Here is a 27,990-nt window from a genome sequence, read left to right as displayed (position 1 = left end):
CTAACACCTACATTTCTGCTGCGTAAAGCACTGATTGATAGATCGTTGTTTCGAACTGTTTCTCGGTATTGTCTGCGCGGTAGCACAGTGGCTACAATCACTGCCCTATCCACTCTGGGTGTAAAAAGGTCCTCGTTCGAATCCCATCGATGATGCGAGGAAATTTAATGGGCTTTTTCACTCCATGGCTGAGTTAGTCGGTCTGAGGCATGGACAGCAAGTCCATCCCCGCCCCGAAACTCGCGTTTTTCGTCCAGCAAAACAAACAAATCGACCAGAGGTCGATTTGTTTTGTTTGGTCCTTGAGGTTGTCACAGACATTCTCTCCGATATGCCAGACAAGCTGTTCTTGCTACCTGGGAGTCTAAAACGCTGATGGAACTGATATTCGGGTGACACTCAAGTCAGGTGGACCCAATTTCGGCGAAGTCCGGACGGTCTATGACAGCCAAATCCTCTGCTTGCACCTTCACGATGGTGGGACTGTTAGTAATCCTGGGTATAACCTTCATGCACAAGTACATGGTGGGTGACCACCCAGGTGTGAACCAACGTAAGCAGGGGTCGAGGTGTGGCGCCCACACCACATGGAGGAACGCCGCCCCTCTATGTTACCAGGCAGTACTAGGTGGTAGATGACTCTCATCAACCGGTGAAATACCACCACTTTGCTTATTGGAGGCTTGAAGTGGTGGAACCCATGTTTAGTCTCTAGAGCTAAGTTCCGGCCAACCCTTCCCTATCTCTTCCATCATGCAGTATGATTGATGATTTTTGAGGTTATGATGAATGTCGTGGCGAGATCCAATATTCCTTACATTTCGAGGGTACAGCTCTAAAACGGTGTTCGCAGGCCGGCCGCTAGATAGTACACCGGACCAAACCTATTGGTAACTCTCTAGGAGGCTTCCGGATCAGCTAGTGTATAATCTTGCTACCTCTACTCTGCCAGATAGTGATTGGAGGGAGTCCGAGTAGTGTGTATGCGGGGAGCATTGTCGAGGCCACGTTATGTCAAGGATCTGGGTATATTCTTACCACATGTACGCCATATCCAAAAATTTCATTACTTCATACAGCATGTCCCACCCACTTTTTCTTACTATTGAATACACCATGAATTGTCAAAATAATAGAGCAAGCTTATCTGCGAAAAGACCTAAACCTCCCAAGGACTTCCTAATTCATTTCACAAATATACGTGGTCTCAATTCCAATCTCAACGATGTCCATTTCCACTTGCAGTCTTCCAAACCCCATGTACATTTTCTGACTGAATCTCAGTTATCAGTTGATTCAACTACTGCTCATCTCAGATGTCCAAATTATTTGCTGTATGATTCCTTTCGCCTCAAAGGTGGTACTTGTGCATATGTCCGTTCTGATATTCCCTGTCAGAGACTTGGCAATTTGGAATCTCCTCTCTTTGATCTTCTCTGGCTTAAAATCTCTCTACCTCATTGTGTAAAATTCATCTGTTGTCTCTACCGTTCTCCCAACTCCACTAATCACTTGGAGTTCTTTGACTTCCTCTCTTTGCAACTTGACTTTCTGCAGTCCAACTTTCCTAACAGTGAGGTAATTTTCCTTGGTGATTTTAACTTTCACAACTCCAGCTGGCTTCCGTTTTCTAGTCACACCGACCCAGCAGGTCGAGATGCTGAGGCTTTTGCAATTACTAATGACCTAGCACAGATTGTTCATTTACCTACAAGAATACCGGACAATCCTAATCATACAGCCAATACGCTTGATCTTTTTCTCACAAACAACCCTTCTAAGTACAAGGTTGAAGTGAGAGGTCCTTTAGGCACTTCAGATCACAACTTGGTGATTGTCTCTTCTCCAATGGAACCTTTATCTCATGGCTATTCCCAACCTCGTATTGTTTGGCATTACAAGAATGCAAAATGGGATGACCTGCGAGACTTCTTTTCTTCTTTTCCTTGGTCGGATTACTGTTTCAAAACTTCTGATGTCAACGTTTGCTCAGATCGTGTCAGTGAAATTATTCTTGCAGGAATGGAATCCTTTATCCCACACTCCACTTTAAAATCTCGTCCTTTATCTAAACCTTGGTTTTCCAATAAATGTGCTAAGGCTGTCCAAGAGAAGAATGTTGCATATCGTAATTGGCTTGTTTCTAATTCTTCAGTTTCATTTTCTGCCTACACCAAAGCTCGCAACAATTGTAAAGCAGTTATTAATCAGTCCAAACTAGAGTTTGAACAGGCTAAGAGTAGAAAACTTGCTTCTTGCCCTAATGGTAGCCGAGCATTCTGGTCTCTTGCCAAAGCTATTGGCCGCAACTTTTGCCCATCTCTGCTCCCACCTCTGTCCAAACCAGATGGTTCTGTTGTCACTTCAGCCAAGGATAAAGCTGACCTGCTAGCATCCCATTTTTCTTCGAGCTCATGTATTAATGATCTTGGTAAAACACCTCCCACCATTCCTAACACGCTCCATTCAATGCCTCCTGTGGTCTTCCGTCAAAAGGATATCAGAAGGATTTTGATGAATCTTGATGCTAAGAAAGCTCCACGTCCTGATGGTATTTCTCCACTTGTTCTCAAAACCTGTGCTCCTGAACTTACTCCTATTCTTTGCCGCCTTTTTTCACTTTCTTATTCCAAAGGTGTTTTTCCTTCTGCTTGGAAATTTTCTCATATCCAGCCAGTTCCTAAAAAGGGTGACAAATCCCTCCCATCCAATTATCGTCCCATTGCAATTACTTCTACTCTTTCTAAAGTAATGGAGAAATCAATTAACCGCCAACTCTTAAACTACCTAGAAACCTTCCATCTGATCAACGATCGCCAGTATGGATTCCGTCAGTGTCGATCCACTGGTGATATTCTGGCTTATGTTACCCATTTATGGACTAATTCAATGGAAAGGTTCGGTGAAACACAAGTAGTTGCTCTTGACATCTCAAAGGCTTTTGATCGTGTTTGGCATAAAGGTCTTCTAAACAAGCTTCCATCTTATGGTTTGCCAACTGTTTTTAGTAATTGGGTATCCAGTTTTCTCTCTGATCGCTCACTGACGGTGATGGTAGATGGCTCTCTGTCTTCTAACTTCTCCACTAATGCCGGTGTCCCCCAAGGTTCAGTTCTTTCCCCCACTCTTTTCCTCTTGAATATCAATGACCTTCTTCCATTGACTGGAAATCCTATCCATAGTTTTGCCGATGATAGCACATTGCATTCAACTTTCCATTTTGAGAAACCTTGTCCAGCTCAATCAGCTTCAAGTTCTCGAAAATCTGCTGCCAATTCCTTAAATGCCGATCTTCAGGTAATTCTCCAGTGGGGCAAAGAAAACTTTGTTGATTTCAACCCTTCTAAAACTCAATCTTGTCTTATATCTCGCAAAAAGGATTCTTCTGCTCCTATGCTTATCTTTAGTGACACTCCGATTTCTAGGCAAAATGATATATCTCTTTTGGGGATTACCCTGACTTCTAATCTCTCTTGGCACAAGCACATTACAAATATTGCTTCCTCTGCATGTAAAAAACTTGGTTTTCTCTTTCGCTCTCGGCGTTACTTTTCTTCCAAACAGCTGCTCACTCTGTATAAATCGCAAATCCGCCCTGCCATGGAATATTGTTCCCACATCTGGGGTGGTGCCCCCAAAACCTCTCTCAGGCTTCTTGATTCCATTCAGAAGACGGCAGTTAGGTTAATTAATGATTCATCTGTAACAGAGTTTCTGCACTCGCTTTCTCATAGACGCATTGTTTCTGCTGCATGCCTCTTCTACAGATACTTCCATGGGCACTGTTCTTCTGAATTGGCTTCTATAATTCCCGCTCTCTCTTTCAAAACAGTCCGAACACGTGCCGCCACCAGCCAACATCCATTTACTGTCCAACTTCAAACCCACAGAACCAACTTTTCATCTTCCTCATTTATTCATTCAACTGCCGTTTTCTGGAACAACCTTCCTTCATACGTATTTCCTGAAAATTACAATCTACAGAATTTCAAGTCCAATATCAACAAATATCTTCTTTCGTCTTCTCAACCTCCAACCCAAGCACTGTACTAAGTACTATAGGTTCTAATACCTCTCGTGTTTGGGGTTCTCATAAAAAAAAAAAAAAAAAAAAAAAAAGAGAACAGACGCAATTTATGGACATATACACATGAGAAGATAAGACAACTCTTGCGTGGTCCTAATATAACAGTTTTTTTTTTCTTGTTTCTTTGTAGTGTTTAGTTTGTTCCCATAGAGCAGATGTTGCTGTGCATGTCATTTCATAATTCGTATCCTTTCTACTAAAACCTCAAAGATTAAGGAATTAAGCTTGATATCTCCACAATCTGTGGATGCTACCCACCGGGATTCCTTTAATGATAACTGTATTCTGGCTGAAGTGCCATTTTCAATGAATATACTATTGATTTCGATTTATTAAATTTTATTTCAAAAACAAAATGCTTTAGGTAGTCTGATAACTCGTGTATTTTCTCATTCACGGTAGACATAAGAATGTACACAAATGGGTGGACTTCGGGATGGGGGGGATTCGTTTTTTGTTAATATTAAAAAAAAAAAATTCTGTTTATACTCCGGCACGACAACCAAGTCAGTGGAGTTTACAATAAATCTTCAATACAAATATTATATCGTATTTAGTAGTCACGGGTTTGAAGCCCGGTGTACTCAAGGAACGCATACAATGCACTCTTGCTCCTGCCCACTGGGCTACGTCAGGCCTGTTATATCATCCAAATAATAAGCGTGTTTTCTTTCCCGTGAATAAATGGGATTAGTATTTTCGTGGTGCGAGATACGCTAATCCTAATAAGTAGTAACAATGTTATCATAACATTAATAATAATATAATAATGTTATCATGTTGTTAACGATAATTGATGAATATAATTCTCTGCAGCTAAAAATGTAATAAACCGAACAAATTTACAATCTGGTTTTCCAGCACCAGAAAAAAAAAAAAAAAAATCATTAAAACTGAAATTACAGTGGTTTCGCAAATAAAAAAAGAATAAGGGTGACTCACTTTTGTTATGCTAAATTCTAAGAATAGAGAGAGAGAGAGACACAAGTCTATTTAATTACGCACACTATCAATAATATTCACAACGATGCTCTGCAAAACTGTGACCTAAAACCACGGCCGGATTTACATATAAGCTAAACAAGCTACAGCTTAGGGATTCGCATTACAAGGGGACTCGCTTCATCTTAAAAAATCATTTTTTTAATATTGTCATAGGTGAACTGTAAGAGAGGAGGGCCTCATATATGTTATAGCTTAGGGCCACAACAAGTTTAAATCCGCCCCAATCTCAAACCCTTCTGAAGGCACTGGAAAGGGATTACCAAAGGCACGGATCAATCGGCTTATCAAACTTCCTTTAAATGACATCGCAGGTTGGTTTAGTCAACTTTGCATTATAATTTTAATCTATCAAATACTTTCTCAGAGGTTGATTTCTGTGCAAACCATAAAGCCAACTTAAATTCTGATTTACCTTTAAATTTTATTAATTACTTTGTTTTAGATAATAGTGGTGGACCGGATTATATTCCCATGGCTTTCTGGAAGAAATGTCTTGCGACCTTGCTTCCTTAATTATTACGCCTCTGAAATAGCTTCTTTAGAAATGGAGCGTTCCTTAAGAATACTAAAAAAAAAAAAAAAAAACCCATATCAATTCCTTTATTTAAGAAATATAATTAATTGTCTTAATTCTAGGAACTGTCGACCCTTCTATAAATTAAATTATTTGGCCAAGGTTATTGACCTAATTGTATATAATCAACTTTCAGCTGTGTTCAAAAATATCTTTGTTAATGCCATCATAGTTTCATATCGGGTAGATCTACTACTAAAAATCTATCTTGAACTAAAAAGTAGGAACATAAATTTGCAAGTGAGTGTAGTCTATATGAATCTAACTAAGGTCTTTGATTCGGTTCCTATTTCCGAATTAAAAAGGACAATAAACCACTCGGAATTACAGGCTCTGCATTAGACTGGCGGAAAAGCTTTTTAAGGGACAGATCTATTTCGGAGTTTAGCTCTTATTATTGCTCATCCCCATTTAGCGACAGGAGAGGTTTCTCTAAGCTGTTCTTCAGGTTTGATCTTCGCTTTTTTCATAAATAACAAATCAAATTATTCTATTCCAGTGAAATAAGTTTGTTAACCTCGCAGTAGGATAATACCCAAAGTGAATTAATAATCACGGTCTAGCGGCCATTCTTAACAAATATGTTACCAGCTCATCGGTTATTCAGTTGAATTTCCTTCTAAGTAATCTTAACACTGCATATAGTGCACAGGGAATTTTAAGCTTGGGAAACGGAACAAAAATCACAGGAAGCTATATCCGGTGAGAATGGCGAACGGGGAACCATAGTGATGGAGCGCTTCGTATGAAATTCTTGAACTGAAGGCGATGCATGTGCAGGGACGTTGTCATGATGCAAGCATTCCCTGAAACCCCACATTTCCGGCTGTATTCTCCGAACTGCATCGCGCAATCACTATAGAAATACATATATATATACACAGTTATGCCCAAATTAACTGGGCATAACTGTGTATATATATATATATGTATTTGAAACTATGGACCCCAGTACTCCAGGCCCATTTGTAACCACTATAGAAATGTTTTGTAGTATTCTGGCTCACTGTTTGATCAGGGAACAGTTCATAATAAACAATTCTGTGCGAGTCAAAATATATGATAAGCTTGAGCTTTACTTTCATCGCGGTTTTCTTGCATTTTCGAGACTCGGAGAAGATGGAGTCTTTTACTGAGAGGACCAGGTGTTTCTGAGGCATGGCAATAAATCCACGATTTGATATTGGGAATGATGGAAGAAACGAAGCCATCAGCAATGCTTTGATAAAGATCGTTACTTGCAAAACTCCCCGTTCTCTATGGTCATCAATGAGAATGCAAGGCACAAAATGCACTGAAACGCGTCGATTCCAGAATCTATTAAAACTGATTGACATGTTCCATAAGAAATATCAATTTCACCAACTTCGCGGATAGTTACACGTCAGTTATTCCTGATTAGATTAGAAACACAACGGATCGTACCATTGGTTTTTGAAGTTGAAGAACGACTAGAGCGAGAATCATCTTCGACTGATCAGCAGCCCTCTTTAAATTTTGAGAATCACTGAAAAGTTTTTAACAACACACAGTATCTTCCCCGAAAACTGTTCTTAACATTTTTCGGGGTTTTGTTGCACTTTCCTCTAATTTGAAACAAAATTGATGAAAATTTGGTCCTCAGTAAAAACTAAACGCCTTCAAACTAAACGTTTGAAGATAAAAATTTTCGTTTAATTTGTTTAGTAAAGACACCTTTAGGGTAGACAGTTTAAAATCAATCGGGTTGAATGCGCTCATAATTCTATTAAAATATTGGTAGTATAGGTGGTTAGAGAGTGCATAGCTAGGTTTAAAAATTTACTATATCCAACAGGTTGCTTATCTGGATGTATCAGGATAAATGTCAGAGTCTACGCCGATGACCTTAAGGTTCTTACCCCATTTGGGCCCTGTCCCAACCTCATTCTGATCACTAACCACATTGATAATAGTCTAATGAAAATTGCATCCTTTCTGCAGCCTACGATCAATCCCAAGAAGACAAAGATGATGATGATGATTCTCTGTGACACCCAATCCCACAGTAATCGCTCCGACTTTTGGTAACACCCAAATATCCGTTGTAATGTTCAACCCTAAACTCTGTTTTAATACTCAGCTGGATAAACTCGCCTCAAGAGCCTCGAATCTGCATTAGACAACAAAACAAAATCTTCTGCATATTAAATCTGATGATCATTAAGATTTAATGATCCAGTTGTTCCAAGATCATTAAGAATCATCAGATCCTTAATGATCCTGGAATCATTAAGAAATACATCAGAACGATGGTCTACCCACCACTATTGTACACATCGGAAGTATGGACTTCGGCCACCCTAATGACAAAAAAGCCTCTCATTGCATCTGAATATTGGCTACTAAAGTGAGCCAATTGGAAGTCCAGTTTGGAGCCGCAAAACAGAACGATAGCATTAGCAAATGCAATGGTTTCCCCTTTTCTCCGAGCTTATTAATTCTCGGAGGTTGATCATCATGGTGAAAATGGTTGCGCGAATTATTTCTGAACCATTCATATGGGATTCATGATGCTGGAGAATTCCTCTCCCAGCTATGCAGACTGCTCCAAGGCTGGTCCCCCAAGAATACTAGACGTTTCCGGACGGATCGTTTCTTCCCTTTTTAGATGCTGTCTCAGGTCTATAAACTTGATGCTGACCTTTAGAAATTTGCATGTGAAAAAAGCTATAGAAAGGAAGTCTTATCCATGCAACGACAATAGTTGGGGTAAGCATATTCGTGTCTTTTTTTTTTTTTTCGTCAGACTTGCAAACATATCTGGCTTTGACTCTTGTATTGTGATGATGACGCATCCTAAAAAGAGAATTAACTGCCATGTGATATACAAACTGGAGGTGTAGAAAGCTGCCTCTCTTATTACTGTTTTTTTTTTTTTTTATTAACTCTAATTTTTTCATTTTGTAAATACCCGTTACTTTGTATGTAATTTTTCTCTCGTTGTTTCTTAGTATGTTAACTCCTGGCCTGTGTGCCGTGACTGGAAGATCGCAACATTAAGTGTACTGTGCACATCTGTCTATCTCTCTCTCTCAGTCTTTTTCAACTGACAGCTTATATTTTTATACGAACACTTACGGGGTCAATAACCTGACTAACAAATTTGTAAATTTGTTGCCAACTTGAACCACTTCTCATGGCTTGTTATGTCTGTATAAATGTGTGTTTTCGGGACGATTTTCAGGCTGAAAACCTGGAATGACTCACTGAGGAACCCTTCCTGAGACCGGTTAACTAGAGCGTCAACTGAAGAGGCCTTCAAGAAGGAACTGTCAGTCGCCGTCGGGATTCGAACACTGACTCTCCAAATGAGTGACAAGAAGCAAACCCACTGTACAGTTACGAAGGATAAGATTTGCTCGTTATACAGTAATAATAAATTTGTTTGCAGATCATTTATATAAATTTCACGCTCATCTCGCTGCTGTATGTCATGCCTCTACTTTAATTCCTTGTCAGTGTGTGTGTGTATGTGTGCGAGAATACAAGGAAAGTGTGAATGATCTCAATAACACTTGAGTAACAGAATAACAAAGATGTTTTCCCTGGTTGATTAAATTGAGGAAAAGTGTTTTAAAATTTTACCTGCAGATAAATCACCATATGTTCCTTTTCGTTCGTGGAACACAAAAAATATAAAAGGAAACCGAAAATGAAATGTTCTAAAAATATTACCGTCATGTGATTTCCCTGTCTTTATCTAGGGCACTTCAGAGGCCCGGAATCTAAAGAAAGGAAGCAATCCATGCAGGACATCGACTCCATCTTAAATGTGCTGCAGGAAGAAATTTCAAAACGTGGACTGGAAAATCAGGTAGTGAATATTACCAGTTTTTCATTTTTCACTTTCTCGGAAAAAAAAATTGAATTTGTTCGATTTATTAGCAAGTCAAATGGGAGACAACAGTTCACATAAAATAGCAGATATGATTAACGGAATGAGATAAGTGAACACTTCTAAACATGTCACATGACGTTTTGAAAACACTCATATTTAAAACGTACTGGCTAGCGTTAAGTTCTCATATTGCCGACTTGTGCATTTGGATGTACATAGTTAAAACAAATATTGCACACAGTTGGAATTTCCTTTCATTACTTTCCACATTCCGACCCTCGATCTATAGGATCAAAAGAAAGGACTTAATGCAACCGAAGAATATATGCATTTTCTCCGTATATGGTAGTAGGAGATTTTTTATAGGGTGTGTGTGTGTGTGTGTGTGGGTATTCCAGTATCGGGATGGCTCCTAGGCAGATGCCAATCTCCACCTTTGTTCTCTGTGGTCGTACAGAAACTCTGTATAGCGAGCCTGAAAAAAGTGTTAGCGTTTGGTGTTATGAGTAGTGTGCGTTCTGTTGTTATCATCTGTATGTGCTTTTTTTTGCACAGATCCCGCACCCACTGGAGGTAGTGCAATACCGGTGGGTGCCAGCAATCCCGCTCCTAGATTGCCCATACCTGGGAGCCAGCAATAAATAAATAAATAAATAAAAAAAATTGAATCTTCTGGCATCGTTTTTCCTTTAAGTTCCCTGAGGAGCTAGGGACCTCAGCTCAGGCCGTTTTTTAAAGACATTAGAAGCGAAGTCTTGCAAGGCTCTGAATTTGCCAGCATTCTCTACAAGAACACTGGCACTCTCTTCCGATAATTCTGGAACCAAACTCAATAGTGCGTGCCTGAATTGTACATACTCTGGGCAATGCAGAAGAACATGTTCCGAGGTCTTAAAACGACAAATACAAAATGGGTCCGGCTCTAACCCATGCTCAAAAAGCTTAGCCCTCAAGGATCCATGCCCCGTTAACAAACAGAAGGTATACATTTTAGGCGTGAACCATAAATATATATCAAGTGCATCATACCGATGCACTTGATGCCGCATGATATTGTTGTACTATTGTAATAAGTAGTGGTATTAATGATTTTAAGTAATATGTAGCAGGAGCAATGTATTTTGTGCAACGTCCTGGGACTTATGGAACCTGTTACTATACTATACTATATTCAACCAACGATAGAGCCACAGTCACGCGTGCCACCAGTGGTATGCTAATGCCACCGATGGTTTACTATTAAAAAAATACTTTTATTTGAAAGCTTCGTCTTTTTATAGTCTATTACCCACATCTAGCGATGAAAAAAAACCCGTAAAAGTAGCTGTACTCAAAATTATGCAGCAACAAAGTTCTCATTAGACATCATATATGTATTATTCCCATTTTATTATATCGATAAAGACTATTTTCCAATTTTATTAGTAATTTAGTTTTTTTTTTCTTTTCGTTTTACTAATTTTTGTCATGCAGGCCAGAAAAGGCTCACCATCACCGTTCTATATGGTATGTCAATCACATTTATTATGTTACTATTTCCAAAAATTTACGACGGAACTCACAATAATTTACAACAAAAATTATTCAAATGCCATTCTAAATGCAGTAATCATACAGAAGTTAAATTGATGGCTAATATAATGCATATATAATGTTACCAGAAGTAAATAAGCTGGGTAGTGGAACACTTTATGTTACGAAATCTGAAGTCCGTGAAAGCGATATAAAAATTGGAGCAAACTTCCATTAGCCTCCATACGGTAATAAATACGGTAATAAATTTTATTTCACAGTGAAGTATTTATTCTACAGAGAAATATCACGAATGTAGAAAAAAAACAAACTAAATTAATTAATATGAACGGAAATGTAACAGAGAAATGGAGTGTGGCGAATGCTTTGAAAAAAAGGAGGATAAAGTAAATTAGGTCAGCAATGAACAGATGTTACGAAGTATTTTTCTATTAATTTCAGGATTTCGAAACAAAACAGATAATTAGTATACTGTTTATAACTTGTCAAAAAACAATTTTTCTCTGTTATGAAAGTGAACTTTATTTTAATATTTGTAAGAAAATTTAAGTTTTAAATATTACATAGGAAAAAACCTTTACCATACTTTTTTTTGGATTAAAAAAAAGTACAGCTCTGTTCTAACACTACAACAACACATAATTAATTTTTAACAGAATACTGCTGAAAACAAATTTTAGATGACAATGTAATGAGCTAAAGTTTGTAGAATTTTTTTGCCGATTATTAAAATTGATTTAATTACTTAAATGAAATATTAAGATTTGGGCTGGGTCCCTTAAAGAATTTCAGGCCCTGGTATATGGCAATTCATTACACAACCTCCTAATATGACTCACCAACTAGCATGAAGCTTTCAATAGTACTGTATTTGGAATACAACAGTCGGAATCACAATGCCCTTATGATTGTACTGAAACAAAAATGAAAACTCAAAATATAATTAAACTGAAAACATGGGATATTTACTCGTTATATCTATTATATTTGGAGAAAATTTTCTCCAGTAGAATGATTTGCCTCTTCACTTGTGTAAATTTATTTTTCTTATTTATTCCAATCGCACAGAATATATATAAGAACTATTACAGTACTGAAAGATAATATAGAAAAATTGCATATAACAAATAAAAAAATAAAATAAGTTAATAATTAAAAAATATATATTTATTAACTTGAATTAGGAGACAGTCTGAGATTATAGCTAAAAATTTATTTAAACACGTACTAATCCTTATTTACTATCAAAAATTTCAAGAAAAAATTTTATATTCATTACCAATCTCTTCATATATAACAAACGAATTTAATTTTTCTTAGGTAAATGTGGTTGTTGTTTCCGATCATGGAATGACAGAAGTCTCGGCTGATACGTTACAAATAATTAAAATAGAAAAATATCTTAATTTGGCAGACATACACTTGATGCTTGACAGAGGGCCGGTTTCCATGATTCTCCCGAAAGAGGGCCGTGAAGAAAAAGTAAGTAAAGATAGATAGATAACGAATCATGCTGTAATAAAGGTCAAGTGAATTAGGATGTTACTATTAAAATGACATTTCTGTACATTTTAATAGTAATATTAAAACTACTATAATCATAACCCATTGTACATCTTATCAAAGTACAAAGTATTTCCATGGCCATAGAACTCAGTATTATGCCAAATATATTTTTTATTCTGATATTATTAACACAATAAGAGAAAATGTACATATGCCGTGCACAAGTAATAATGTTGTAGAATAAATATAGCTTTGTAAAAACTTGTGAGGGCATTACTTTTGGAGTGACTCTTGCAGAACAATATTCAATTTCTCTTTCAACCACTTTTAAAATAAGTAATCAGCTTATTTGTATCTCCTCCTTTCCAAAGTACAGTTTCCTTCCTATTCCAGTTCATAATATTATTTTTCTACGTATAAATGGAATTCAATATTTTATGAAGGTTCAATATCTTTTCAGGTGTACAGCGACCTAAAACAAGCCAATATAAAGGGCCTGAATATTTATCGAAAAAGTGAGATTCCTGAAAGGTATCATATAAAGAATCACCATCTCGTCCCTCCAATCCTTCTAGTGGCTGACCTTGGTTACTTCATTCAAGCCGTATGTATACAATGAAATTAGTATTTGTAGGCCGGATAACAGAGTGGGTTATGTTCCTACCTAAGGTGAAAAAATCCCCTTGAAATAAATTATATATTAATAAACTTAATAAGTATTACTGCAAGAGTGGGAATAAGGGTTTCAAAATTTCGGATTGGTGTATAAGAGGCAGATTAAATCAAATTAATTACGTTTTCAGCTAGAAAAATGTAATTATGTAAACTGATATGATTTGAATTAATTTGAAACGTTCGATGAACTTAACAATCAATTGATATGATAATCCAGATATGATTCATAAATGGTTTATAAAATATGAAATATGTTGCGAAGATCATTTTGAAGCGGACTTATGATAAAATGGGAGGAAAACTCCACCCTCATTGGTAGCAATCGCTCCTCCTCACACCTGATGGAAACGACCTGACTCTGAATCTCGTAAATGACACGAGGAATTTTTGAGTCTTTTTCACAGCGTGGCTGAATTAATCGGTCTCGGGCGAAGGCAGCATGGTTTCCACTCCAAGAAACTCTGATTTTTAGTCCAGCAAACAGCAAATCACCACAGAACACACGCAATTTACAGACATAATAATATATACGGCATAATATGGTCTAAGTTGCCGATGCATCTAAAACCCTACAATAACAACAGGGAAACTTTCCTTGCAGTCTTGGAGCCACATTACGTTAATTTTGATCAAGTTTGCAAAAGACATTAAGCACCCGGAATATCAATTATAAATATAATATAATTAAATGAGATGCTTTTCCAAGTGAAAAAATTATAGCTAATTGGAACCGTAAAATTAGAATTTGTTTTTACCGATATCCTTGACCCTGCACAGCACCCAAATCGGTATTTATTTATTTATTTTATTTAAAGATGGCAACGTTTTTGAATTAGTCTATGGAATTCTGTCTTCAAGCCGGGACGGAATTCTTTATTAATTGAGGAGCACCCTCCATGCAACCAAATTAATTATAAGCAAACGCATAAATACGGATCATCTACTTTATCCCCCAAAAGACGAATATAAATGCCGTATTTGCTATAATATATACGATTATATACGATAAGACGCACACGCATATTAGAAAGCAAATTTTGTCAAAAAAAAAAAAAAAATCGCACATATTAGAAACACAAATCCACAATTGCTTGTTAAACAAAATGTCGGTGTAAAACAAAGCCTCATCATATAACAGCAATTGTGCATCGTGAGTGCTGTCATGCTCGTCATTTCTGCTGTTATGGTCTGAATTTTCACTTTCTTCAACGAATACATCGCATTCGGTGCCATCAAGGACATTGCTGATTCTACATTTCTTGAAAGACATGGCACAAGACATGTCTCGTGTTTCACTAACTCACGCTAATTTTTCACCTATTGGCATACCTGAGAAATAGTTATTCGCTTCATTCATCGCATTGGTTTCAAATCATGATTTGGTGCCTCTATCCTTTCGGTCCACTCCTCATGTATGAATATTATTATTATTATTATTATTATTATTATTGCTCTTATATTATTTCTCCCTGATTGGGGGATTCCACTCCGTGACGGGTATTGCTGCCAAGTACACAGGGTGGTTGTAATATCTGGTGTTACTGTTGGTCGAGGAAATCTCTGACTATCCTACAGGTGTTCAAGATTGCGACTTTCTGGAGTTCCTTGTAGGTACTGTTGGACAATACATTAATAGATGTCTCACACCCATACCACTATATGCCTCAGAAATCTGGTCCTCTGCATCTACCTCTCGATGTAATAAATTTCTATCAATGGAATATTGGATTCTGCGGTGGCTGAACCGTCTGGGAGGGAACCCCTTCACCATCTCGAAATCCATTCTCCTAGTCAACTAAGGCATGACCTCCTGGAAGCTCATTGTCCTAAAAAAAAATCTGTCAACGCTTACCAAGCTGCTAACTCGCCATATTGATGCCCCATCAATAGAAGATATCATCGCTCTAACAAGAGGAAGAAATAGAAGCCATCACCCACTTAGGATGAGGCTATAAAACTTGGGCTCCTTAAAAGGAATGTTCCCACGTAACACCATTGAACACTTTAACACCTTCTCCATTGATCCGGTAAGGTTTGAAGTCAATGAAACCTACAGAAGACAAATTATAGACCAAATCTGGACTAAATCACCAGGACTGCTGTGAAAATTGAGCAGTTTTTATTAGAAATTTGATGATATGAACAATTAAATGCAATAATGTAATGAATATAAATAAATTTGTTATGTTAGTTGCTGATAAAGAAGTCAACCTATGTATTTAACTCTTCAGTTATCAAGATCTATGTTATTTCAAAGTGAATACAATTAAGCAAATGTATATATCTATTTAATAGTTATTATTATACAATAATTATATTGTAAAGATCTGAAAATTTGTACAAAAGTGTATAATGTATATTTTCAAATTTCTGTACACTCTCCTAGCCCACTTGCTGTACAGGGGGTGAACCTTGTGTTAATAAACTGATAGTAAGTAAGTAAGTAAGTATACTCTGGGAGACCTATTGCTGCTAGGCTGTTATGTAGAGTCTTTGGCACCATACCGGTGGTTGACACGATGATCGGGATGGTCGATACTTCATGCATATGCCACATCTCCTTGACCTCATGTTGTACAAAATTTGTACAAAAGTGTATAATGTATATTTTCAAATTTCTGTACACTCTCCTAGCCCTCCCTACACTCCCCTAGGTTTGTGTACTTCCTAATTTTTTCCTCATGGGTTTTCTGGACATTTCTAGTGTGGGCACCGCTATGTCAATCAGGTAGGTAGCCTTTTCCATCTTGTCCACAAGGGTTATATCCGGTCTGTTGTGCGGGATAGTCTTATCCGTTATTATGGCGTGGTCCCAGTACAGCTTGTGGGTTCGGGTCTCTAGTACTGCCCGGGGTTCGTACTTGTAGTATGGTACACTTTCTTTGGTTAACTGGTATTTCCTCGCTAGCTTCTGATGTATTATCCTGGCTACATGGTCGTGTTTATGAGTGTATTCAGTCTGAGTGATCACCTTGCACCCCGCGGTGATGTGTTCGATCGTTTCTGAGGCCAGGTGGCATCGTCGACATGTATCATCTGACATTCCGGGCTCCTTTGCGATGTGTTTTCTATAGTTTCTGGTGTTGGTTACCTGGTCTTGGATGGCCAGCATGAATCCTTCAGTCTCGGGGAAGAGCGTCCCGCTTGTGAGCCATGCATTGGAAGCAATGTTATCGATGTGACCTTGATGGAGGTCATTGTAGTGTCTGCCATGGAGTGCCTTCTTTGGCCATCTTTCTAACTTCGTTTCTTGTGCCGTCTGAGTGGGAGGGGGTTCCTCGCTTAGGTTGAATTGGATATACCACTTATCTACCTTCCTTATGGCCTGGTGGAGTGGTGTTGTGTTGTTCTCGAAGTAATCCTTCAGGTTAACTATCGATGTTTTCTGTTGCTCTATCATGCCCTTCCTCCCTCTTTCCGAGCTTTTGTTAGTCTCTCCACTGCTGACTTCGGGTGGTGTTGGCGGCTCTTGGTCATCATTGTCCTTGTCTTTCGCATGATATCTTCTAGCTCGGTGTTAGTCCGATCTATTATTATTATTATTATTATTATTATTATTATTATTATTAGCGACAGGGCAATGAAGTCTGAGGCTTATGCTGCACCAATAAAAAAAAATTTCCAAGTTACCCTGAGAGAGAGAGAGAGAGAAGTAGAAGGGAATCACCAAGAAAGAGAAGAATAATGACATCCAGCTCAGGACACTGGGTGTGCCAAGCCCATACTCATCAGATGTGAGCCCCTTTGTTAATTGAAGTGTCTGCAGTTGGCTAAGGCCTCCTGTAATTACAGTTAACTTTTTGTTTTAGTAGCCTTCTTTTTGTTATGTCTGTTACGAGTGATCTAAAATTGTCGCACACTAATAAATCTATTTTTTTTATAATTTAAGAAGGGCACCTGGATGTTTTGACCATAGTATCTTCGGAAATGGATAAAGATAAGGACATCACTGAGCGCACATAGTTTACCTTCGGGCTATAAGACACGGGGATTTAGGAAAATCTTCCAGGAAAAAAGTGCATCTTATGGTCGGGAAAATAATAATTCACTTTTTGTGGTCCTTGCGAAAATGGTGTTAACATTATAGCATGGAATATAGCTGAATAGCTATAAAGGGTTGTTCATTGAAAAATAAACCAATTTTAATAAGAATATCGATTAAAAATTATTTATTGCAGGAAATCCATTCTTTCCATTTATTGTTCCATCCAACTACAAAATGTATGTTGTATACTAAAATAATATACAGTCCGGGTCACGTTAACCCTACGGCCAAACAGGCCATGGCCGCGGCCTCACCCGAAGAGTGGCCTCATTTTCAGTGTAAGCATTTTCTAAAGTAGTGCTGAAATTTCTAATAATAATAATAATAGTTTTTATGTATATATTAAAGGGGCCTCAAATTTAAATATGGCCGAGGGCCTCTTTCATCCTTAATCCGGCCCTGTATACAGTGCTATTACTGGGCTTTCATAACGATAACTAGACGGGAAAACCCGACTTATATAAACAGGTCTATTCCATGCTGACTAATGAAAGAGAAGGCATTAATAATTATCCCGCTTAATCACCCATTAAAGTTCCTATATACATCTGTAGGTGCTCCGTGACAGCAGTAGTCGCAGTTCCCTCTCCTGAAACTCTGGTTTTCCGTCTAGCATCAAGCAAACTTGCCACAGAATACACACGAACAGGAACAAATACGCTTTTGGGAGCTGTTGACCCTGCAGACTGACAACTTATTTGAATATTTTCTTAAAGCTGTCATTAATATAAGTATTAGTAGCGGCAAACGATGCGAGAAAGTAAGCTTATGCAGCATCATCATCAAAAAAAAAAAAAACTTCCCCATCATCTGTCAATCCCCTCCAATAGTTTGTCTAGTTCTTCTTTGAATTATTTCTGTTTTCAGTGATGTGCATTGCTTCAGCTGCGTTCGTACTGCATGTAGGTATGCTAAATACTATGAACACAACTTTATATTAGTTTTGTTTATTTAATACTTTTTCCGTTAAACTTTAATGTCTTGTGTTACTTATGTCCTTCTGAGTTATCTTGATATAATTTTAAAATTTATCCAAAAGTTTCGTTGCCCATAAATTTCTTCCATATTTTCTATAAAAATTATCTTCAGAATTGTAAACTCTAGTTACATGTAATGCGTTTCTGAGTTTCTGGCAGGTGAGAGCATTATAAAAGTGACTAATAATCCCTTTCCATTCGGACTACAAATACTTTACTTTACTTATATAAACTCTAAAAGGAAGGGGCTGAATATGATTGGTCCACTTGACATCGATGGTTCGACTGTTGATGATCCTGCTCAGATAGCAAACAAACTGAATGAGTATTTTGCATCTACATTCACACGTGAGGAATCATTACAGTTTGAAAATAGAAGAAGGTTATCAAATTGTAGCAGTGTGCTTAATGATTTTGTAATAACTGAGAGCAAAGTGGAGGAGAAATTGTTGAAGTTAAACATAAGAAAGGCACCTGGGGCGGATGGGATCTATCCAGTTATATTAAAGGAGGCGGCAAAGCAACTAAGCAAACCCTTAGCCATAATTATGAGAGCATCCTTGGATTCAGGGGAGGTTCCCACGGACTGGAGATGTGCAAATGTATCCCCAATTCACAAAGGAGGTTCGAAGGGTGACACGAATAATTACAGACCAGTTAGTTTAACTTCTGTTCCGGGTAAAATAATGGAGTCACTGGTTAAAGATGCATTGCAGGATCATCTAGACAAGACTGCAGCAATAATTCAGACACAGCATGGGTTTGTTAAGGGAAAGTCTTGTCTGACAAATTTGATTGGTTATTATGATGTGGTCACAAAGGAACTGGATGCAAAAAATAATTTTGATATCATATACTTGGATTTCAGGAAAACTTTTGACACTGTTGCGCATGGAAGACTACTGTACAAATTGGAGCAGAATGGTATTAAGGGTAAGTTGCTACAATGGATAAAAGGATGGTTAAGTGGGAGAAGACAGAGGGTGGTAATCAATGGGTGCTGCTCTTCGTGGACTAATGTTATTAGTGGAGTCCCACAGGGTTCGGTGTTGGGTCCACTGTTGTTTTGTATATTTATCAATGATATTGATGAAGGTATATCAGGCTTAATGTCGAAGTTTGCAGATGACACGAAGGTTGGCAGGGTTGTTAATGACAGTAATGGCAGTGTGCTACTGCAACAGGATCTAGATAATTTGGGCAGATGGGCTAAGAAGTGGCAACTGAAGTTTAACCTTGACAAATGCAAAGTACTGCATATGGGTAGAAGTAACCCCAGAGAAACGTACCAACTGTGTGGTACTACACTTAAGGTGGTAGAAAATGAAAAAGACCTGGGAGTAATTGTGCAGTCAGATATGAAGTTTTCTGAGCAATGTAGACAGGCTGCTAGGGCAGGTCATGGGGTTTTGTCAATGATATATAGGAATTTTGCTAGCAGGGAAAAGGAGGTGATTGTCCCTCTGTATAAGGCAATGGTCAGGCCACGCCTTGAGTACTGCGTACAGGTCTGGAGGCCTCATTTTAGGAAGGATGTAGATTTGCTTGAGCGTGTACAGAGAAGAGCAACACGATTGGTGAGGGGAATGAAGGGATCCTCTTACCAAGAGAGGCTTAAGTTCTGCAAATTGCAGTGGCTGGAGACTAGGCACCTGCGCGGTGATCTGATTGAGGTCTATAAGGCCTTGAATGGGTTGAGCACGCTGAATTCTGATGGGATCCTCCCACTTGTTCAGAATACGAACCTACGGGGACATAAGTTCAAATTAAGAAAGGATAGATGTAGAATAGATGTGCGGAAATTTGCCTTTAGCCAGCGGGTGGTTAATTGCTGGAACAAACTTCCATCTGTCGTTGTAGAAGTTGATAGATTAAATAAATTTAAGGAGGAACTGGACAGGCATTTGGAGGGAATGGTGTGATTTTTTTTTTTTTTTTTTTTTTTTGGCTGATGCTGCATAAGCTCCTACACTTGCTTTCTTGCATCAAGTGCCACTACTACTACTACTACTACTACTAGCCTAAACGATACACCCCTTCACCAGATGCCTGTGTTTGTGATTGTTAGTTCCAAAGTATGACTGAAAAATCTCTGCTGACAGGCTGGTCTTTATGTATTAGCGAAATTAATCAATCAACTGAATTGCTTATTTTCAGTCTTATAAAAAAGACACTTCCAATAATATCTCGAGATAAATATCTTTCTAATGGTGCTTAAAGTATTTGTTTAAATATTTAAAAGGCATTATTAAGAAAAATATCATTTTAGTTGTTTCTAATATTTTCAGCTAAACTAATGGGAAATGTAATTCGTGATAATTGTGTTCTGGGAATATATAATTTTTTTTTTTAAATTGTGCACTGAGTCCAGATTCACACGAAGTATCAAAATATCTGGAATTATTTCATCAAACGTAGTAAGTAGCTACAACTCTCTGCCCGTTGGGTTTTAGCTGATTAGGATTTGTACCTAGACAACTAAGGCCACAAGGATTTTACGGTACATCGCGTCTGTAAAATGAGTATATTCCACAGTTAGTTTTTCGTTTTATGAAATATAAAAAATCGCGTAACCCTCGCTTGAGACGGACTAACTCCGCCACAGTATGCGAATTTAAACCACAAACGTTCCTTCCGTCCAGAAAGGAAGTATTTTTAAACTTAAGTCTGTGATAGGAATCGAAACCAGCCTTCATCACACTCTATAAGAACGCTATTCACTGCGAAACCCAAATTCTACACAACTATATGCAAATACATTTGTGTCTCCCTACCCGGATTTTTTGTATAATTTAAAATTTTTAAACATATATAACGAAGAAGATAGATTTTATGCCTTGTACATTACGTTGGAGAAAGTATAAAATTCCTTTTTTATCATCCAGAAAATGTTTTCATATTTCAGTTCCAAAACAATCTAATCTCCAAAACTGACTCAGTTTACATGCACGATGTACAGATGCTTCATGGCCTGTTCTAATCTAAAACCATCAGCTCCCTTCTTTGCGCAGCGTAAGCAATCAGCCGATTGTTGGTTGATTAGCTCTACATGAAGGATATATTGTCTGTAAAGTGTGCTTAAAAGTCTGCTTTAAAACTTTGTTTTCTGTATATTTTTTACATAATGCCCTCGTGAGTAGCACAGTTGGTAGGAGAAAGACCCGAGTTCGAGTCCTGTCGATGACGTGAGGAATTTTTATGGGCCCTTTTCACAATATATAGTTAGTCGGTCTTAGGCGTGGGTAGCGTGAGTTTTTTCTCCCGAAAACTCGGATTTTTCGTCCACAAAATACACACAATTTTACATACAATATATACGGCGCACTATGGCATTTGTTACTGATGCGCATAAAACCCTACTTTTATATAACGATAATTAATTTCAAATAACGATAATTTCAAATAACGATAATTATTTACAAGTTTACAAAATTCAATATGAAAGCGTTTCTAAGTTTGTTTTATTTGAGCTAATGGCTTAATATACAAAAATAATTATAAAAACATTAGATACTGTTTATGAGCAATTTGAATCTGCTCAGTTCTTTATACTCTGAAATATCTTTCAGCTTTCGGAACCTTCCAAGATGAAACCATTTGGGGAGCGTATATTCAAAGGATACCATGGTTATGATCCATATGTAGTTGAAGATATGCGAACTATCTTTTATGCTCGTGGACCATGTAAGTATTTTTCTTAACTGGAGGTAAATGGAAAATATGAAAGTAATAATGTCCAAAATATATTGCCAGTTTACAAGTATGAATCGGTTTTTATTGTCAGTTAGCCGTAGTGTCTGCAACCAATGAGTTTATAAATATATAGGAATCAACATCAGCCCACAAAAGAGAATTCAAGTGATCTATTTTTTATGACTACAAGCGAAGAGCGAAATCTATAAGTAAATCCACAAAATATCTATTTTAAATGAACTACTTCAGATTTCGATAGTACAAGATAGCATAAAGTAATAGATATAAAAACAAACAAACATTTTCAATTTCAGTTATCCGAGCAAATAGTTCATACACTTATTGTATATTATCTCCATAAATTGTATGGTTTTTTGGTCAGTTTGTTCGTTAGCTGCCCAAAAAACCCCGAGTTTCTGAAAATAATAGCATTGTATCTTCCACTATGCAGACTAAAGTGATCACTGTGTGATAAAGTCCCTCAAAGTTCCACCTCATTTACAGGATTCAAACGAAGACCATTTTCACACGATGCTGTTAGAGATGATTATAATCCGCTGTGCTAACATAAATAACATCAGTAGAACGTAATAGGGAAGTGCAGTTGTCTTTCCTAGGCAAAGTTGAACTAGTACTAAAAGTGTTGCCAGTGTGCTAACATCCTATGGTTTTTTACCCGCTCCTTTTCACTACATGGGCCAGTTATATATTACAGATAAGGTGTGATTTTTAAATAGTCAACTACATGATAATGATTTAAAAATATAAACTTTTATTTTAAATTTGGGAAAATGCTGTTATTGCATTTTAGAATAAATACTCAGTTATATATACTGTAAATTCACTTACTGCTAAACAATAAATAATAAAGGGCAAAAATAATAAACTGAAACACCCCTTTTATTATAGAGGGTTTATAAATTATTTTAAAATTACTCATAAATAACTTATTATTTATAAGTTACCCGCCCACATCATTCGTCCAAACTCTATAATAATTTGACCAATACCTCCTTAAAGTTATTCAGACTACCCACTTTCAGAGCATTAGATGAAAGTTAGTTCCAACGAAAAATTACTCTCCAAACTAAACGCAAATTTTTGCAATTCTATCTTAATGTCCCCTTGTGTGCGTGTGTATTGTCTTAGAAAAGGTAAGAATGTCATCATAAAGTTTACTCAATCCATTTAAAGCCTTAAACTCTTCAATCAGGTCTCCCTACAAGTGCTTAGTTTCCAAGAGCTGCAGTTTCAGAATTCAAATTTTTCTTCGTAAGATTCCCCATTTGTATCTCTGACTAATCTCGTTGCTCTTCGCTGCATAGCCGACCGGGCTAGCCGAGTGGGTAAAGTACCTGCCCGGGTTCGATTCCCGCCTCGGGCTTGGATCAAAGTACTGCAAAAACCTTGGGAGGTGCAATATGGCCACAGAAGCCGATGCGCCAACAACTACCAAATCAAAAAAAAAAAAAAAAAAAGAAATCTTCGCTGCACTCATTCCAACAGATCCATATCCTCCCTAAAATGAGGCTTCCAGCTCTGTATGTAGTAATTATGATGTGGTCTAACTATTGCCTTATACAACTGAACAATCACCCCTTGTCCCTGCTGTCAAAATTCCTATATATCACTGACATAATTCCATCAGGCTGTCCTAGCAGCCTACCTGCGCTGCTTGGAGAATTTCATGTCGGGCTGTGCAGTTGTCCCTAGATCTTTTTCGTTCTTCGCCACCTTGAGTGTGCTACCACCCAATTTGTATGTTATTATGGGATTACTGCTTCTCATATGCGGTACTTGGCATTTATCAATCTTAAATCTCAGTTGCAACTTCTCAACCCATCTGCTTAATTTTTCTAGGTCTGGTTGCAATAATACTCCCTGATTCCTGTCATTAATCACTCTTCTAACCTTTGTACCATCAGAAAATGTAGGCATTAAACTTACATATATCCTGATTGTCATCCAGATAGCATGCTTCCCCGTATGGCTTTGAAGTATTGCAATTCCGTATGGAACATCTTGGATTACACATTATCGACAACACATACCTTTATAAATTTTGTTTCCATTATTGCATTATGCAAATAAATTCTCAAATGGGATCATAGTTTTAAGAAATATCAGTGTTAATCTTTTATTTTTGATATTTTTTCAAATATTTGTTTTTAAGTTCTTCCCAGTTTATTACGCCACTGTCATCTGAAATCTGTGCCTCATAAGGTTTTGGAGAAGCATTACACATTATTTCGAGCCCCGCCGCAATTGAACTGTCTCCACCAATGTTTTACAACATCATACAATGGACGTATATTCCCCATACACTGTACACATCTCTCCATAGATAGGCCTTGACTGTTTGTCTTGCAAAAACAAGAAATTGGTAATGGATCGATGTTCAGTTTTATACATGATGACACTCTGTCGCACATTCAGCTCTGTAACAAAATAAACAGAAAAGTACGAGCAAATGACACCTCTGGCATACATTACTAGATCAATAAGCAGTGCAGCCAATAAAACAACGTTCATCGATACACAAAATAAGGGTTAGGAAAAACTTTTTGATGACCCTTCGTATTAGCATCAATCACATGACAAAAAATGTATGTACAGATTTGGAATGAAAGTCTTTCTGCTAGTGGAATCATGTCAATGTGTCCATTACTAAATTAACATATTAAAAATTTTTAATTAATTTATAGAAATTCAGAATAAATTCACATACTACAGTGAAGCATTATTTTCCAAAATTATTGATTTAATAAACTTTGAATTTGTTTCTTCAAGTCGAAATTATTAATGTATAAGTCGATATTAGCTCATTAACACATCAACTTTAGCCTTAATTATCAAACCTGCCGTTCAGCTTCTGATTCCAACCTGGATAAATAAAAAATCAATTTACAAACACTTCACAATGTACAAAATAATAAAAATATAGTTAAAAGAAGGACAAATTATACATGTACAAATTATATTTTGCTGTATGATATGATAACATAAAAATTAATTTGAGGAAACACTCAGAATTTAAAATTTATAAATTTCAATGTCAAATCAAAAATTTTTAAATTTATGAATTATAAACACAGGTCCATTATTAGGAATACTTGGGTTTAAAACAATGTAAAAAGAGACATGTAAAACAGACGTATAGAAGTGCTTAATTCTTTAAAAGTGGTCACAGTTTTTTATTGAAATAATTAAAATTAAAATAATTAAAATCAATTAGAAATATCGATGTCCAACTCACAGGAAAGTCTCATGACAGTATTGAAAATTGAAAATGTAAACTGTTACGTCTAGATTTGAGTGTTCTAAATAAATAATTTTGCTGAATGATCTCATAGGACAGCTGAACTTTATATTCGATAACAAAAAACTGCACTCCAGTTTGTCATTGGTGATTTTATCTAAATGTTAAAATGTTGAAATGTTCTTTTATAGTGATCTCTTCGGAGACAAGTTTGCCTCGAATTCCTGGAATAAACAAAATTTCCTATATACCCTCAAGGGTGTACCTCAAGTGTGGGAAACTTTCTCCCAGTGGGCCATGAGTCATGATTAGTTCCCCGGGTACACTGTGGGCTTTTCATTTACATTCTACGCCTCTCGCCTCCTACCACTATATAAAGTACAAGACTTCTAATCAAAAAGAGTTTCCGCGGGATGAGTTAATTCTCAAAATTAGAAACTTTTGACAGGCTAATACATAACGGTTTACTATCCTTATCAAAATGAAAGCTTAAGGAGTAGATTTTTCTCTGTAACATGGGAAGCTGATAGTTGATTATCAGGTCAACAAATAAATAAAATAATTTAGGTAGCCCCCGCCAAAAAGGGATAACTGAACAATCATCAAGTCTTTCCGGTTTGCTCGCTCGTAGAGCTCAGGTAAAAATCAGCATTTATTTATTATTTTACAGTTTGCAACCATCGAAAAAATCACCTATGCAGTTCGGAAAAAAAGCACACCTGTTTCATTATACAAGTCGTCAGCGCTTATCCTGATTACCAGGAAAATGATAAACAGGTTCGAATGTGAGAGTGGGTCGCTTTTACATAGATTAAGTATACGTGTACATGAATATATTTACCACGAAGGATGCATAAGAACTAGCAGAGCTTAGCTTCAAGAAGACAAAAAATAAAATAAAATAAAAATAATTAAAGTACGATTTTGTAAAATTGCACTACTCTGCTGCATGCGAATAATAATAATTTAAATTTAAAGATTCATTTTACCATTAATTGCTGAATGTAATTTAATTCGTTTTCTTGACTTTAACAATTTGATCTGGTTTTTTTAAACTAATTCTTGAATACTGTATTGTGCTTTCTTTTCTTTTTCAGCATTCAAAAAGAATTACACATCGCCTCCACTGGAAATGGTAGATCATTACAATTTATTATGTAAATTGCTGGATATGGAACCACGGCCGAATAATGGCACTTGGAAAAGAGTAAAAGATATGCTAACTCCAGAAGCCCTTCAAGCAAAAACTCGAGAACAAAATATCTCTAAAGGAGCACCGTCAAGAGGAACAAGTCGCGGCTCAAAAAATAATAAACGCACTAAAAGCATTTTTCGAAATAGGTCAAATAAGGCATCTGGATTGATCATGGTGCCTGATGTAATGCATATGGCGATGCTATTATTGTCCTTCTTTCTCTCCTTTGCTACATCACATTCAAGAACGCAATAAGCAACAATCGTTTTATGATTAAATAATGTCGATATAATCTTATTCGCAAAATATTTTGTGATATTAGTGATATTATCAGGGTTAACAGCAATTATAAGAGACCGAGATGATTTTCATATAAAGTAAAAAAAAAAAAAAAGAGAAAGTTACTCACTGTTCAGAAAAAATGTAATTCCGTCGATGTGAACAAGCATATAAGTTTTGCGCTGGTTAATCACATTAAGTCAACCAGCATCAAATAATTAACGTCATCTCTGTTGTGATATCTATTTTGAGTGTGTTTTGTATAGGAGGACATCATTCCAGTTTGTTTATCAATCTTGTTGGTAGTAGAATTTTTTTTTTTCAGTGAAATCATCAGTTATCTTCATCTTTAGTTTTTAGTTGTAGTTAAAATATGTTAATGAAATCTTTCATGTAAAATCTCTGCCAAAAGCCGTTCCAGAAATTCAAATAATGAATGACTCGTGGAGTACTTAGCAAGATTTGAATGGAGATTATTATGTATATATTCACAAGATTTCTCCATTACGTAAACTCGCTTTTCATATTAAGCTTTTGCATTTAACTGGCATGAACAATATCGTTTCACCCTTAAAAAGTAAAGTAATTCATTTTTATAATTCTTATGTATACAATTAAGTCAACGGATTATTTTATTTAATTATAAATAAACTTATCATTTTCAGAGAATGAGTTCAAAGTAAAAAAAGGTGTCCAATATTGTGATTATATTTATTTCTCATGTTAAAATAATTTAATATTTTTCATAATTTTCGTGAAATAATCTTATTACTCATGTATTTTCTTAAGTAATAACGAAAATTGCTAAATGTTTCCCATGGAATAAATTCTAGGTGGATTACACGTGGGATAAAAAAATTTATTTTAGAGTTCTAAAGAAATTAGATATCTATGAGCAACAGGGATCTGAATATTTAATTTAGTAATGTATCTGAATACATGAAATTGGAATGTTTCAGAAGCCCCATTAGTGGAAATTCACGAAATAATCTAAAATAATTTCATGAAGTTACATCTTAGTGCTAGACCCGTATTGATAATCCTCTGGGTACCATTTTATCTTACTTTTTCAGTTGTTATTAATATCAGTATATCATCATACGTAACCCCAGCATGATCTATGAAAGGAGTTAATTGATGATTTAAAAAGAATTGAAAGGTGAAAGTACAAATTTGGGCATATTACACGATTTAAGTGTTAATTAGCAAAAAACAGAAAGAAATAAAGAAAGAGAGAGTTAATGACAGAAAATCGACTGACTGCCAGTCCTTCACTGAAGCCTTGATTATGAACATCAGGAAG

General features: G+C 36.6%; 1 protein-coding gene across 1 annotated transcript in view; it reads left to right on the top strand.

Annotated features, from left to right (window-relative positions):
• The window catches only part of LOC150080490 (glycerophosphocholine cholinephosphodiesterase ENPP6-like), a 67,626-nt gene extending 40,963 nt beyond the window's left edge, over positions 1-26,663 (top strand). The window contains exons 3-7 of the mRNA XM_090380711.1: positions 9,392-9,501; positions 12,379-12,540; positions 13,025-13,168; positions 21,831-21,945; positions 26,311-26,663. Of these exons, the coding sequence (XP_090236837.1) occupies positions 9,392-9,501; positions 12,379-12,540; positions 13,025-13,168; positions 21,831-21,945; positions 26,311-26,663 (884 nt within the window). The remainder of the gene's footprint in view (positions 1-9,391; positions 9,502-12,378; positions 12,541-13,024; positions 13,169-21,830; positions 21,946-26,310) is intronic.
• The last annotated feature ends 1,327 nt before the right edge of the window (positions 26,664-27,990 follow it).

This window comes from Mastigoproctus giganteus, chromosome 9, assembly GCF_048544385.1.
Source record: "Mastigoproctus giganteus isolate SK-2022 chromosome 9, ASM4854438v1, whole genome shotgun sequence".
Lineage (NCBI taxonomy): Eukaryota > Metazoa > Arthropoda > Arachnida > Uropygi > Thelyphonidae > Mastigoproctus > Mastigoproctus giganteus.
The sequence above is the reverse complement of the archived record's forward strand: the minus strand, read 5'-3'. Positions and strand labels throughout refer to the sequence as shown.